Source organism: Rhinatrema bivittatum, chromosome 2 (genome assembly GCF_901001135.1).
Source record: "Rhinatrema bivittatum chromosome 2, aRhiBiv1.1, whole genome shotgun sequence".
Lineage (NCBI taxonomy): Eukaryota > Metazoa > Chordata > Amphibia > Gymnophiona > Rhinatrematidae > Rhinatrema > Rhinatrema bivittatum.
This window is the reverse complement of record NC_042616.1, coordinates 330,242,272-330,258,300: the sequence shown is the minus strand read 5'-3', so window position 1 is coordinate 330,258,300 and position 16,029 is coordinate 330,242,272. Positions and strand designations below refer to the sequence as shown.

Below are 16,029 nucleotides of genomic sequence, written 5' to 3'. Positions count from 1 at the left end.
CCTGGAAATTGTGGGGCACACCTGACGCCGGCAAGGAGTACATGTGTTCCCATATCTGAGACGATTGGCTAATCAGAAGCAATATTCAGCAGGGGGCGTGCTGCTCCCTGATGCTAACTGCTCATGTGCTGCAGTCTTGGGGTTTGTCATCAACTACCTCAAGTCCCCATCTCAGCCCATCCCACATCTGGGCTTTATGTAGCCAAATAACATTAAAGACTGGACACTGTTCAGGCCAAGGTGTTTCTGCCCCACAACTGAGCGCTTGCCCTGGCATCACTGGTAGGTTTGGACTGCCGCAGTTGTCAGGTTTCTGCTTGCCTGTTGCTCCGTCTTCTGGGTCCACATGGCTGCGTCTGTCCATGTTACCCCATTTGCCTGCTTGTGTATGCACAGTGCTCAATGGACCCTGCGCTCTGTGTCTGCAGGCAACCCAGGACCTCAATGCACATGTCTGCATCATGTGGCCTCTCCAGGCTTCCCTATCTTGGTGGGAAAATATCTCCAATCTGGAGTGGGGACTTTCTTTTGAAGCTTCCCTGCACCAGATTGTGCTCACCACCGATGTATCCACCACTGGGTTGGGAGGCACATGTGGACAGCCGTCGGACACAGAGTCGATGGACGGCACAGGAAGCTTACTGCCAGATCAACTTCCTGGAGCTCCGAGCAATCCTCAGCACTTTGGGTGATTTGGGATCGTTTGTCCCACAAAGCTGACCTGATCCAAATGGTCAGTCAGGTTGTGATGTGGTACATTAACAAACAGGGAGGCATGGGACTCATTCCTCTTTTGTCAGGAGGCGGTGCAGATATGGTCCTGTGCCCTATCCCAAGGCATGCTCTTGTGAGCGATTTACCTGGCTGTGGTGGCAGAAAATGTGGTGGTGGACCGCCTGAGTTGGCGTTCTGACCATACAAGTGGTTGCAGGACCGCTCGGTAGCGGACCAGATCTTCTTGCCTGTGGGGAACCCCAGATGTGGATCTCTTTACCTCCCCTTGCAACAGCAAAGTCAGCCACTTCTGCTCCCTGTACAAGAGCTATGGAAGCCAGCCTCAGTCGCCTTTGCCTGCTACTGGGCAGGCAAGGTCTTCTGTATGTGTATCCTCTGCTTCTGCTGGTCATGAAGACTCTCATGAAGCTTCAGCAGGACAAGGGGATCATGATCCTGGTGGCCCCTAATTGACTGAGGCAGGTTTAGTTTCCAATCTGCAGGACCTGTCGATCAGGGAGCCCATCCATCTGGGGACCTCCCCCAATCTGATCATGCAGGATCGGGGCAGGCTGCACCATCCAAAGCTCAGGTCATTAGCTCTAATGGCCTGGATGTTGAGAGGCTAGTCCTGCAGTCTCTCGACTCTCTGATGACGTGTGTCAGGTACTGATAGCTTCAAGAAAGCCTTCCACCAGAAAAGTCTTACAAGCTCAAGTGGAGGAGGTTCTCCATCTTGTGTGGGGGTCATGGCTTGGATCCATTTACCTGCCCCATGCCATAGTTGCTAGATTACCCCTGGCACCTCTCGGAAGCTGTCCTGAAGACCAACTCAATCAGGGTCCACCTGAGTGCCATCAACACTTACCATCAAAGTATTGGTGGTACGCCCAACTCTGTGCAGCCTTTAGTAGGGCGATTTATGTGGGGGTTGCTTCAGATGAAGCCCTCCCATGCATCCTCCTGTTGTGTTCTGGGACCTCATCATGATTCTAGTGCAGCTCATGTGTGAACCCGTTTGAGCCTATGTGCTCCTGTGATCTGAGGTACCTAACCTGGCAGGTTCTGTTCCTCACAGCGGTCCACTTCAGCTCGCAGAGTTAGTGAGCATCAGGCATTGGTATCCAGTCTACATGAAGTTCTTCCATGATAGGGTGGTCCTGCATACTCACCCTAAGCTCTGCCTAAGTTGGTGACTGATTTTCATCTTAATCAGTTCTATTATTCTGCCCACCTTTTTCCCAAGATCTCATTCTCACCAAGGCGAACAGGCTCTACACAGTTGAACTGTAAAAGGGGCTTTGGCCTTCTATCTTGAATGCACTGCAGGCCACAGGCAGACCACTCAACTCTTCATATCCTTTGACAAGAACAGAATGGGTGTTGTGGTGGGCAAACAAACTGTCCAACTGGCTGGCAGATTGCATCTCCTTCTGCTATGCGTAGGCCAACCCTTCAGCTTGAAGGCCGCATTAAGGATCACTCTATGAGAGGTCATAGCGGCATCGCTAGCCCACTTACGAGCGGTTCCCATTGCCAAAATCTGCAAAGCCGCAATGTGGAGTTCCTTACACACATTTGCTGCTCACTAATGCTTGGACAAGGCTGGTCGATATGACAGGAACTTCGGCCAATCTGTCCTTCGTAAGCTCTTCAGGCTTAAAAACCCAACTCTCCCTGCCTAAGGCCCATTGTTTGGGTTCACACTGTCTGCAGTGTGTTACCAACAGCACTGCAGTTACTTTGTGCCCGTTGGCACCTGATTTGGTGCCTGTTGGTCATAGCCTTACTGGGAGCAGCCTGTAGCTTGGTATTCACCCATCTGTGAGGACTATCATCCTGGTTGTCTTAGGAGAAAGCAGAGTTGCTTACCTGTAACAGGTGTTCTCCTAGGACAACAGGATGTTAGTCCTCAGGAAATCCAGCCGCCACCCCGCGGAGTTGGGTTCTCATGCGTTTTTTTGTTGTTTTATTTTTTTGCTTGTGAATTCTGTGTTAACGAGACTGAAGAGGGACCCCGTGTGAGATGCGGATAGTGGCATGCTGGGCATGCTCATTGTGCCAGTCAAAGTTCTATGTGCCAAGCTCCATCTGATGTCACCCATCTGTGAGGACTAACGTCCTGCTGTCCTAGGAGAATACCTGTTTACAGGTAAGTAACTCGGCTCTCCTCCCTTTGAAAATTGCCTAGGGAAAAATTACTGATAGAGATTTGAACCTGATTGTTTGCTGATACTTTTTCCCTGAAAAAAACACACACAGGGCCTGATTTTCAAAAGCATTTACACACTTAAAAAATGGGGAGGTCAATATTCAGTAGGCATTTAGAGGACAAGTTATCCAGCTACAGTTAGCTGGATAGTTTTGTCCAGTATATTCAGCGGATAAACATCCTACTGAATATATAAAGTTATTTGGCTACATATAGCCAGATAACTTTAACCCTAACTGGCCAATGAGTGAATGTGGCTGGTTAGGACTTAAAGTTATCTGGCCTTGTTTGGCTGGATAATACACTACTTACCTGGATATCTTAAGAGATTTAGCTGGATAAGAGCTAATATAGCCAGGTTTTGTCCGCACAAGGTGGAGATTGATCCGTGAATGCGTCCAAAAGATATATTACTTTTGCTGGTCATATAGTGATATATATGAGCCTCCATACACAAATTATTCAATTATGAATTGAAGAGAATACACACAAGCCCCTGAGGCAGCCGTCTCGATACGGCGAAACTCGGCCAGAATCGGGCTTACCCTTTTGTCTCCACTTCAATAAAGGAATTTCACATCTATTCCTTTGTTCACCCTGACGGCGTTTATAGATCGCCTTCCTTTGTGCTTTTTGGGTCCTTCAGGTTAGCCATTTAGACAGATAACTATTACCTTATCCATCTAAATGACTTTTGAATATCATCTTGGGGTTTACACATGTAAATGCACTTTACTCATGTAAATGGGCCTTCTGAAAATTGCTATTGAATTGGTCCATAACGATTTAACCGTGTAAGTGCACTTTGAGTAGGTAGATGGCCTTTTGAAAATTGCTAAAATAGTAGTTACATAAATCCTTTGAAAAACTATCCTCATAGTTTAAAAATACAAACTATGCATATTGTTGCCTTCCCTGGCCTAACCCCCATCCCAGAATGGTCTTGCAAAAATGCTCACCGACAGAGTAGGCAATCGTCAAAAGCTCTTTGACTTGGATTAATGGCTTTGAAAATTGCTCTCATACACTATCATTAGACAATGAGTTCTCTTACTGGGTGTCATACACTGCTCAGTTCATTGATTACATCAAATATTTATTTTATGAGCATGTTCTGGTGCCAAAGGGATGATTGGGAGAGAAAGAAATCATTAACGTATCAAATCCAGATAAAATCATTACCTAATTACAGACTCAATCTCAAATAAATATAACATTGCTTTCACATGAATCCTAGAAGTAACTTGTGGCTTAAAAATTGTACCATAAAATGTATTCTTAATGTTCTTGAGTAATTTAAAGTAGAAAACAGCAGCAGTTGGTTTGATACTTGAACGTAACTTGATGACTGAGGGGCATTCCTCCTGAGGCATCAATGTTTAAACTATGTGCATTACATTAAGTGATTCCATCTGATCTGTAGAAAATCATTATCATCATTTTTCATTTTATAAATGTCACTGGCAAAACCAACTGGCTGTAGGAAGCTGTTTAAAATGGATATTTCTGGCTGAGCTCTTAGACTGCATTTTTTAAAACTGAAATATTAAAAAGGCCATTAAAAGCAAATGGCTGACAGAACTAGATGAGGTAAAAGATTTCAAGTCTATATGAAGAAACGTAAACTCTCCCATATTTCTTGTTTTATTTCTTGTTGTAAAATGAATATGTCATGGCCATCACGTACCTGGAGCAGTGAAAATCCAGGTCACAAGACGACAACTTGACAAGAGTTAGGTAGGGCCTCACAGGTAATACCTAATGGGCATGACCTGGGGCAGTGTGTTGTAGCAGGAGGTGGAGGAGTGGTATGGCAGGCTGAAGTCAGGACATGTAGTGTTCATGCAAAGGTGATAGTCAATCTGAGGTCAATGCAGTCAGCATTCAGGCACAGGCAAGAGCCAATCCGAGGTCAGGACAGGCAGCAAGTATTATGAAGTCAGCAACAAGGCCAGTCACAAGAAGTAGATAGAGCCGGAACAGTGAAGAGTCTCAAGCAGGAGCAAGACCTGTTGCTAAGACATCCAGTGAGTGGAATGGACTTCTATATATATAAAAGAGTAGTGCTAACATCATCTAGTGCTGCAGGAAGTTCAGGAAACCAGGCCTTTAAAACCCGGAAGTAGTAGCATGCACCAGATTTAGTGGGATGTAGAGTAGAAGCTAGATTCTTGGAACCATGGTGGAGGACCTCAACAGGCTGTGGATTTCAGCACCGGGATCTGGATCATGAGGCTTGAGCGTGTGGTTGACGGTATGTTAATGTATAGTTGTATGTGTATGTTTGTGTTGCTATATGAAATGATTTCCCTATATTGCAAGTCAATAACTGTCTGCTTAAAGGAGGCCACATGACATAATATAGTTTCTTGTCTTAGGTAAAATCTGTATATCAATCCATCTTTTTCTGATCTATCACTGATATCACGTATAACTTGATGATCTTCTTTGGGGCCAACTCTTAAGAACATAACATGAGACTTGCCATATTGGGTCAGACCAAAGATCGGTCCATCAAGCTCAGTATCCTGTTTCCAACAGTGGCTAAACCAGATCACAAGTACCTTACAGGATCCGAAGGGGTAGATAGATTCTAAGCTGCGTATCCCAAGAATAAGCAGTGGATTTCTATAACTCTACCTTAATAATGATTAATGGACTTTTCCTCTAGGAACTTGTCCAAACCTTTTTTTAAATGCAGCAACATTAATAGCTTTCATCACATCCTCTGGCAACAATTCCAGGGCTTAATTATGCATTGAGGAATAAAAATATTTGCTCTTATTAGTTTTAAATGCATTACCTAGTAACTTCATTGTGTGTTCCCTGGTCTTTGTACTTTTTGAAAGAGTTAACAACTGATTAACGTTTACTCATTCCATTCCATTCATTATTTTTTATAAACCTCTAAGAACATAAGAAATTGCCATACTGGGTCAGACCAAGGGTCCATCAAGCCCAGCATCCTGTCTCCAACAGTGGCCAATTCAGGCTTCAAGTTCCTGGCAAGTACCCAAACACTAAGTAGATCCTATGCTACCGCTGCCAGGATGAAAAAGGCAATTAAAACAGAAAGGGCATCATTCAAAAAATGGAAAGAAGACCCAAACAAAGAAAATAGGAAAGAGCATAAGCACTGGTAAGTTAATGTTAAAAAGTAATTAAGCAGGATAAGAGAGAATTTGAAAAGAAGTTTGCCATAGATTTAAAAACAAGTAACATCTTTTTAAAGTACACTTGAAGCAAAAAAACCTGTGAAGGAGTCGGTCGAGCTGCTAGATGACAGAAGAGTAAAAGGGGTGGTCAAGGAGGACAAGGAAATTGTAGAAAAACTAAATTAATTCTTTGCGTCTATTGACCCACAGCAGAAATATTTCTTGATGGTGATGACTCTGAGTGACTAGATGGAATCACTGTGAAACTGGAGAAGATAACTCAGATTGACAGATTAAAGAATAAGAAATCATTGGGACCGGATGGTATTCACCCAGAGTTCTGAAGGAGCTCAAAAATGAAATTGCAGACCTGTTTCTGGTGATTTGCAACCTGTCATTTAAAGCAGCCATGGTGCCAAAACTAGAAGGTGGCCAATGTTATGCCAGTTTGTTAAAAATGGCTCCAGGGGTGATCTGGGAAACTATAGTCCGGTGAGTCTAACGTTTGTGCCAGGCAAAATGGTTGAAGCCAGTCTTAAAAACAAAATTACTGACCACATAAATAGACTTGGTTTAATAGAGGATAGTCAACATGGGTTTTGCAAAGGGAACTCTTGCTTTACTAATTTATTAGATTTTTTTGAGGGTGTAAGTAAACGTGTGAACAAAGTTGAGCTGGTTTATATTGTGTTTTTGGATTTTCAGAAGTTAATTGACAAAGTCCCTCATGACAAAATTGGGAGGTCATGGGATTGGAAGCAGAGTCCTATTGTGGATTGGTGACTGGATAAAAGACAGGAAATAGAGTGTAGGATTAAATAGTCAATTTTCTGAATGGAGAAAAGTCATTAATGGTGTGCCCAAGGGGGTCTATATTGGGACCTATGCTATTTAGGATATTCATAAATGATCTGGAGAAAATAATGACGAGTGAGATGACCAAATTTGCAGATGATACGAAATTTTTTTTTAAATGACAGTGGATTGTGAAGAACTGCAGAAGGACCTTGTGAGTCTAGGAGACTGGGCTTCTAAATGGCAGATGCAAGTTAATGTGGACAAGTACAAAGAAGTGCACATAGGAAAAATAATCTCAACTACAAATACATGATTCTGGGCTCCTTGTTAGGAGTTACCACCGAGGAAAAGGACCTCAGAGTTCTTGTGGCAATATGTTGAAATCTTTGACTCCATGCGTGGCAGCAGTCAAAAAGGCAAATAGAATGTTAGGAATTATTTGGAAAAGAATAGAAAATAAAACAAAATATCATAATGCCTTTATATAGATCCATGATCGACTGTACCTTGAGTATTATGTGCAGTTCAGGTCACCCGCATCTCAAAAAAATTCATAGCAGACATAGAAAAGGTATAGAGAAGGGTGACCAGAATGGTAAAGAGGATAGATAAAGCTCCCTTATGAAAAAGGCTAAACAGATTAAAACTCTTTAGCTTGAGAAAATAGATAACTAAGAGGGGGGGGATATGATTGAAATTTGTAAAATCATATGTGATGGAATGGGTAAATAGGAAATGGTTTTTTACCCTTTCAAGGAAATCTGGGACTAGGGACATTCAAGAAATCATTTATTTATTTATTTTATTTTATTATTTTCTATACCGGCTTTCACGACCAGAGTTGCATCAAGTCGGTTTACATTTAACAAGTCGTGCATTGAACATAGAACTAGAGGTATTGAACTGGTGCAGAAAGTAATAGTTACAATGAACAAGGAAGTTAACAACTGGGATAGGAGGAAAAAGAGAATAGGGACAGGGATATTTACATAGTAAAACGCATTTACAGTCATCACCTGGCAGACTTTCATAACAAATTGTAGGAAGTAGTTTTTTCACTCAGTGGCTATTTAGGCTATAGAATCCATTTTCAGAGGACATGGGCAAGGGAATTAACTTAGTGGGGTTCAAAAGAGGATTGAACAAGTTCCTGAAGGAAAAGTCTTTAAACAGTTATTAGCCAGGTAGACTTGGAAAACCCAGCATTTATCCCTGACAGTGCGATACAAGAAATAGATCAAATATTTGGATCTGATGAGTACTTATGACCCAGACTGGCTACTGTCAGAGACAGAATACCATACTTAATGCACCCTGGTCTGACCTAGTATAGCATTTTTGATGTTCTTAAATCTTTGCGTGCCCTCTTTTGTGCTCTAGTGAATGCTTTTGAAAGTTGGGTTGTAAAAGATAATATATAACAGAACTTCTTGGGCAGCTCTTAAAGTCCGCATAGAGACATAATGGAAAAAGCAGTTCTGTAATATAGACTGCAGACCATTTAAGATTCTAAAGGCAAATTTTAAACTTTTTAATTGGGCACAAGAGCACATTGGCAGCCAATGCAATTCTCTAAGAATCAGGGTGGTTGATTTCTAAATCCATAGCTGGCTACCACTTGAGCTGCTTCATTCATCCTTGGCTTGCCTCTTTGGATCTTGACCTCTCATTTGGTCTTGACCACGGTTGCCTGCTGTTTCAGCCAGACCCCTTTGCTTGGACCTGACCACGATTACCTACTGCTTGGATCTGACCCTTTTCCTGGACTTGAGCACTCTTGCTAGCTGCCTGTTCCGTTCTTGGCTTGTTTCTGACTCTGTTAGTCTGCTGCCTGCCCTGACCCTGGTGTGTCTTTAGTCTCTAGTTATCACCACCACCCTAGTGAACCCAAGGGCTCAACCTGTGGAGGAGGTGACTGGTAAAAGTGAAGCTCCAGACTGTTCCGCTGCAGGATGCATTTGCCAGCTGCTGGCATATATGCCTCAGGGGTTCACCCTCGAGGCTGTGTCACTATGCTGCAGCAATAAGTGCTCTCTCACCTGCTACTCTTTACACTATAGTTGTCCACATTTATATCAAATGAAAGATTTTTCAGAATTGACCAGACCACTGTATTATTTTAGAGTGTCTAGGATAAGGCCCTTCCTTGAGAGAGGCATATTATTATTCATTTAGGGGTCGATTTTAAGATTCACGTGCATCCATGTGCGAATTGTTCCTAGCGTGCACCCCGACCGCATTTATTTTATAACACGCGAGTTATAAAATACAGTATCCTTGCACACATATGCCGGTGAGTGGCCTCCTCCATGCATGGGGGGGAAATTTAAAAAGGCAACGCACAGCGACAGGAGTAGGGCTTCCCCAGTTCCCACCCAGTCCACCCAATTAAGGAGTGGACTGGGAGGGAGCTTCCCTATACCCCTAACTAACCTTCCTACCCTTCCTCCTCTCTCTCTCCTCCTCGACCCCTAACCCCTTCGTACGGTAGCTACTTTGTTTTTCTTTGTTTACTTCTGCTCCCGAGGAGCAGTAAGTAATCTCGGTGCGCCGGCCGGTTGTCAGCGTGCACTTTCCCGGGACAGTGTTAAATGGCGCTGTCCTAGCCCACCCCCTGCCCTCCCCCTCCCCGCCCAGACCACGTCCCCGGCCCACCCCTTTTCAGCAGCCCGGCATTTCGGTGTGTGGCTGGGCCCTTCTGATGCGCAGGGCCCAGCCACGCACGTAACCCCCGTTATTCACACGCACAGGGCTTTTAAAATTTACTTGTATAGGCTGTGCAATAGCCCTTCTGGATTAAATAGCCACATTCTCTGCCAAAGCCACCCCGTCCCCATCTCTCTATTCAACTGAACTAAATTTTTAAAATATGTTTTCAGAATGATAAACATTAAAAATAGAAACCCAATCAATCGACCAACTAAATAATCAAAATACATCTCGAATGGGATGACAGTACATATGTGGCATGGAAAAGAATCAAGAAAAAACTAGTTCTACAAAATTCTTACAAAAGATAGATAGTCATTAATAAATTGCAGATAAACAAGCCTTTGAGACAAAATTATCCCTTTATATACATACCACTGATATCTCTAATCATTGCTTAGTCACCAATTATTTCATATTGAAAATGTATTTTATGCAGTAAAACACAATGTTGCAATACTTACAATAATGTCTCAAGTTTTTGTGCCGGCACTGGGAAAGTGTACAGAAAAGCAGTAAAAACTGCTTTTCTTTACACCCTCCGACTTAATATCATGGCGATATTAAGTCGGAGGTCCCAAAAGTAAAAAATAATTTAAAATCAGCCCGTGGCTCGCGGGTTGAAAACTGGATGCTCAATTTTGCCAGTGTCCGGTTTCTGAACCCATGGCTGTCAAAATTGAGCGTCTGCTGTCAAACTCGCTGACAGCTGCCGCTCCTGTCAAAAAAGAGGCGCTAGGGACTTTGAATACTGAATCGCGCGACTTTTACTGTATCGGCCTGAAAGTGGTGCTGGGGGGCGTTCTTGCAGTGCAGTTTCACTTTCCCCGGGCAGTGCTGATATTCAGCACTAATCAGCCTAAATTAGGCAGGTAAGTTTGGGGGGGGGGGGTGGAATATCTTATCTAAGGTTAAATGGCCAACTTTCCAACTTTATCAGGTATACTCAGCAGAACACTTACTGGCTATGTTCTGCTGATTATCTGGGTAAGGTTATCTGGGCAGCTTTCTTGCTCACAATCACGCTGAATATCGACCTCTGTGTTTAAGCAAAATTCTTTATTCTTGCATTCATTCTTTTGGATATTATTTCAGAATACCAAAGTCATTACAATTTGTGGTATCATGGTCCTTTTTCAGCAACCAACACCTATATTCTAGGTCTCTGATGTAATTGCAGGATAGGTTAAGGTTAAAAGCAAGCTGGGTCGCTTTACATTCAGTAAAATATTACACAATACAGATGGCTAGAATTAGATAATTTTTTGACTGCTGTAGCACACTGAGTCGACGATTTCAATGTATTATCCACTATGATGCCTAGATCTTTTTCCTGGGTGGTAACTCCTAATATGGAACCTAACATAGTGTAACTACAGCAAGGGTTATTATTCCCTATATGCAACACCTTGCACTTGTCTACTTTAAATTTCATCTGCCATTTGGATGCCCAATCTTTCAGTCTTACAAGGTCCTCCTACAATTTATCACAATCCGCTTGCTTCTTAAAAGGTGTGAAGTGTATTCGTCCTTCCCTGCGGTTTGCCAGGATCTTTGTGGAGTCTTAATCTGGTTTAGGATTTCTTGGTGGGTTCCACCTTCTGACTACTGAAGGTACTGACTACTGTGTAACCTGTCCTTGAGGTTATTTGCGTTGAAAACTGTTTATTGTGGCAGTTTGTTCCACATGAAGAATCTCTGAACTACAGGCATTGTCTTGCCAGGAGCCATTTCTGAAAGTGACTACAGGGACGATATAGATATGTACTGTTCCATCTTTTTTGCCAAAGGTGATCTCTGATTTTCATTTGAATTAGTCCGTTTCTCTGCCATCTCTGGACAGAGAGATGCAGATGAACATCGCCTGTTACGAATCTTGGATGTTAAGAGGCATATTTTGAGATATTTGGCGGTTTCTGAACCTCTCAGGAAATCGGACTGGCTGTTTATACTCCATAGTGGAAGTAAACAGGGCGAACTAGCATCGCGGGTAACAGCCTGCTGGATTAAGGAGGTAGTCAAGGCCACATGTGTGGATGCTGAGCAGCCGTTGCCTAGTCAGGTTAGGGCTCATTCCATTAGGGCTCAGGCAGTATCATGGGCACAGATTAGATTGCTGTTTCCCATCACAATTTGCCGAGCTACAACCTAGTTTTCTTTACACACCTTTTCCAGGCATTATCATCTGGATGTGCAGGCCCGGGAGGATGTAGCTTTCATACGTGCGGTTTTGACTGGACCGTGAGCAGCCTCCTGCCCTGTTCAGAAGTAGCTTTGGTATATCCCACTGGTTCTGGATCCACCTGTCTGAACACTAAAAAAGGAGAAATTACTACTTACCTGATAATTTCCTTTCTTTAGTACACACAGGTGGATCTATCTTCCTGTCCTTGACTGCCAGTTGGTTATGCTATGGTCCTCCTGCATGGCTGCGTATTCTGGAGAGTACTAGTAAATATCAGTGCGGTCTCTAGAGTAGTATTATTGCATGCCTTGTCTGAGTTCTGGTTTCCCATTGGCTGAGTACTGGAGTGGTTGCTTGTTAATAATCAAGTTTTTGTTAGTTTTTGTCCACAGTTGGCTTTTGCAGAGAATACTGGCAGGCTGATGTCAGTGCAGGGGTGTATATACCGGGATGTCAGTTTTGCTCTGTCTCCATCTGCTGGTACAGGTGCATAACCCACTGGTTCTGGATCCACCTGTCCTTATTAAAGAAAAGGAAATTATCAGGTAAGTAGTAATTTCTCCTTTTCTTGGTCAATGCTCCCATTTCATCTAGTAAAAAGACCGTAAGGGTGGTGCCAGGAGTGCTGTGAAAGCTTCTGGTCTATGGTTTTTTTAAAGATTTCTCATGAGTTTCCAGTTGATGATTTATTGACAGTCTGCATGTAATCTGGAGAGTACTGCTCATCTTACAAAATTCATTATTGGAGTATTTTCAAATTACAAACAAGTGACAGTTATTCCACAGTACACCAGGATGTATTTTGCACCATGTAACATTCTTCTGGTGGTAAACTGTATAACCCCCCACCCCCTACTTCAAAATTTGGGATAACTTGGAAATGAGTCCTGTTATAGTCCTGTACTCCTAAGGGTTTCCTTTTCTCAGAAGTGAAAAGGGGACTTTGTAGATGATAAACACATTTAGAGCATTTTTATTTATTGTAAAGGGTAGGTTAAACATGCATATTTGTTATTGCTTCATACTTTCATTGTGCGTGATTTGTTTCATATAAAGTGACTAGTCTTTAATCATTTGTGTCAATTTAGGTCGAGATTTAATTTGCATACAGTCCATGGATGGGATGCTTATGTTCTTTGAACAGGAAAGCTATGCTTTTGGAAGATACTTGCCTGGCTTTCTTCTACCTGGCCCACTGAGTTACAGCTCTCGGACAGATTCCTTCATAACAGTCTCTTCTTGCCGACAGATTGAGAGCTACAAGTACGTATGAATACTTGAATGATTTTCTTACTATTCACAATGTAATTAAAGACACTATCTTTCTTTTTAAGGCCCTCATTTTTCTTTTAAAGAGGTAAGGGGGGAACTGAAGTGTGCTAAAGCAGGCGCCAAGACTTTTTATGATTTATTATTTTTGTACCACTGCAAGATTATCTTTCTTTGCACACATTTTGTCATGCTCCTGTTGGCCATATATAAATGAAACTGATAGGAGTTATTGTGGGAACTATGACTAAATATAATTTTATGAAACATTTGTTAGTGTTTGTGTTCCTTACAGCCTTTTACGTTATTTTCTTTCATGAGATATGCTTTAAACTGAACTTCCTTAATATGGCTACATGTCCTGCTAATGCAAAAATAAGAAAATATATCCATCAAGCAATATATCTTATTTCCAAAAAAATGATAATCTTTAAGGATGGCATTACAACCCAGCTATTGAATAAAGAACAGAGCTCTGAAACTGGAGACTTTGTTTCAGCTTTCACTGTTTTCACTCATGGTATAACAGTCTCACTGCGCTTAGGTTTAGATTGTAACCCCTTTAAAAAAATCATATGATACCTTGTTCAGTGCTGTGCTTAATGATAGAGTTAATTTCTTAGTGTCCAGTTAAATGAATCCAGAACAGTGGGTTATGCACCTCTACCAAGATGGAGATGGAGCAAACTGACATCACAGTATATACCCCTACAGTGACATCAGCCTGCCAGTATTCTCCGTCTCTAGCAGATGGTGAATGTGCATCTCCCAACTGGGGATTGCTTCAATTTGGGAAAAAAAGGAGATATAAGGAAAATAAATTTGCCCCACTCTCCTTCGGTGATACAAAATGGTCCCTCCCCCAGTTGAGAATTCCTGAAGTGATATGTGCCTTGGTCTGGTAGCTGGATTTTCAGCCGGTGGTGGGTTGCAAGAAGCCGAGCATGGCGGTTGCGGAATATGCCCTCTCCTCTGCAGCCAAAGACAGTCTCTGTACTCAGCCAGGTAGGACTGAGCTCAGGTAAGTTTTAACATAAATAAATAAATAAATAAATACTGACAGAGGAGGAGTGTGTTTTGGAAGGTGTTCCTCCTTCCTCTGGTCTGTGTGCTTGGCGCACCGTTCTGATGTTGGTCCTGTACCGTGGGAGGTCAAGGGACGTGGGCAGCCTGGCGGGTTGAGCAGTCTCTGTAGGCTAGGCCTCGTTCTGAGGCTTTTTCACTGCATGCCACGTGGTAGGCCTCAATGGCGTCACGCGCTTTCTTTAGGCTGCCCTCTACAGGTTTGTTGGTTTGTTGTGTGCGTCTAGCTGTGCATCCAGGTTGTAAGTCCAGTTTTTGCATGCTTAGTTGGGCCTCGTTTTGTGCATCCAAGTTAGATGGCACCTTAGTGGCCGCACTCTTACCTGGGCGCACAAGCTGAGCTTTGCTATGTGCTTACATTTCTTTTGCAGTACCTATCCTAGGGACGTTTAAGATTTGGAAGCCTAGGTATTGGGAAACCTAGGTGTGAGATGCCTAAGTATTGCACGCCTAATTTTTGGATGCCCTAAATTAAAAAAAAAAAAAAGATGGACGCACGCCTTTGGTCGCTGCTCAGCGCACTGTTGGCCTAATGGCGCCTATTCCTAAGAAACCTAAGCGTCTTTCTCTTTGCGCTACTTGTCATATTCGGGCATTTCAGCCTGGAATGTCTGCTAACTTGTGCAAGCGCTGTTTGGAGACTCAGAGAGAATTGTCTTCCTCTGATTTCACTAAGTCTGGTTCTTCCCAACCGGATGTAGGCCCGGGAAAGATGTGTCAGATGGGGCACCTGATTTTGGAAATCCCCTAACTGTTTCTTCAGCAGAGGAGAGTAGCTCAGTGAGTATGTCTCCGGTACCTCCTGGTTTTGGTATGGATACTTCTACATTTTCATGGATAGAATTTTTCCAGGGATTGCAATTCTTTCTTCAGATGTAGTCCTCAGCCCTGTCCAATGCTTTCAGGGCAGAATCGCAGGCTGGAATCTTGCTTAGACCTACTGTTAAGTGCCGGGGTACACCTAGATCGGCAGCGGGACTGCCCAGTAGAGATCTGGATGGCACGGATGATGAGACTGATCCTGACTCTCTAGAGGATGGTGAAATTCCTCCAGGATTAGAATCGTTTAGGGCTATGCTACAGTTCTTTCATAGAGATGAACTGCCAGCTCTGATTTTCCAGACCTTGAAAATGCTCGGGGTTCCTGGGGTAGATTCTGTGTCTGAGCCAAAGAAAAATCCCATTTTGGTTTCCTTGCCCCAGAGGATAATTTCAAAGGGGGTCGGATTTTGGAAGGCCTGTACCCTCTGGATCCTATGTAAGAAAGTGTTTGTTTTCCGAAGAGATGCATTTGTGTGTGCTGTCTCCAAATAAACCACTATTCCCATGGAAGGAGGAGCGACCTTGAAGGATTTTCATGATAGAAGGCTTGAGACTGTCCTTAAACAAGCATTTGAAGCAGTGACAATGATGTTGCAGATTGCTTCTTGTTTTCTGTGGTGGCTTGCTCTTGTTTACTTCTTCACAGGAGGTTGATGACTCTGGGGTAAACTACAGGAAAGTTATGGAGCCCACAACTGCCTTCTTGACAGATGTGGGCTGTGATTTGGTCCGTACTTCAGCCAGAGGGGGTGGCTTTAGTAATAGTGGCCAGGCATCAGTTATGGTTGAGAAATTGGTCAGTTGATGTGAACTCCAAGGATAACCTCACCAAATTTCCCTTAAAGGCTTGCTCTTAATTGGGAGCGAGTTGGAGAAACTGGCCAGTAAGTGGGGTGAATCACTGGTTCCTTGTTTGCTGGAGGATAAGAAGCAGACTCCATGTTCCTTTAAACATGAGAGGTCATGCTAGAGGATCCAAGCGTTTTCGACCCTATAGAGCAGCGACCTTTCAGAGGATTCGACCCTTCGGTAGGTCTCAGTCCTTTCATCTCAGACAACCCAGAAGGGATGCAGGCTCAGGT

General features: G+C 43.2%; 1 protein-coding gene and 1 long non-coding RNA gene across 2 annotated transcripts in view; one reads left to right on the top strand and one right to left on the bottom strand.

Moving 5' to 3' along the window:
* The window catches only part of LOC115084645, an 89,336-nt gene extending 84,573 nt beyond the window's left edge, over positions 1-4,763 (bottom strand). The window contains exon 1 of the long non-coding RNA XR_003854620.1: positions 4,614-4,763. This is a non-coding gene — a long non-coding RNA (uncharacterized LOC115084645). The remainder of the gene's footprint in view (positions 1-4,613) is intronic.
* Positions 1-16,029, top strand: part of BBS9 (Bardet-Biedl syndrome 9) — a 1,052,120-nt gene that overhangs the window by 126,278 nt on the left and 909,813 nt on the right. Inside the window, exon 6 of the mRNA XM_029589776.1 lies at positions 12,862-13,036. Coding sequence (XP_029445636.1) covers positions 12,862-13,036 — 175 coding nt within the window. The remainder of the gene's footprint in view (positions 1-12,861; positions 13,037-16,029) is intronic.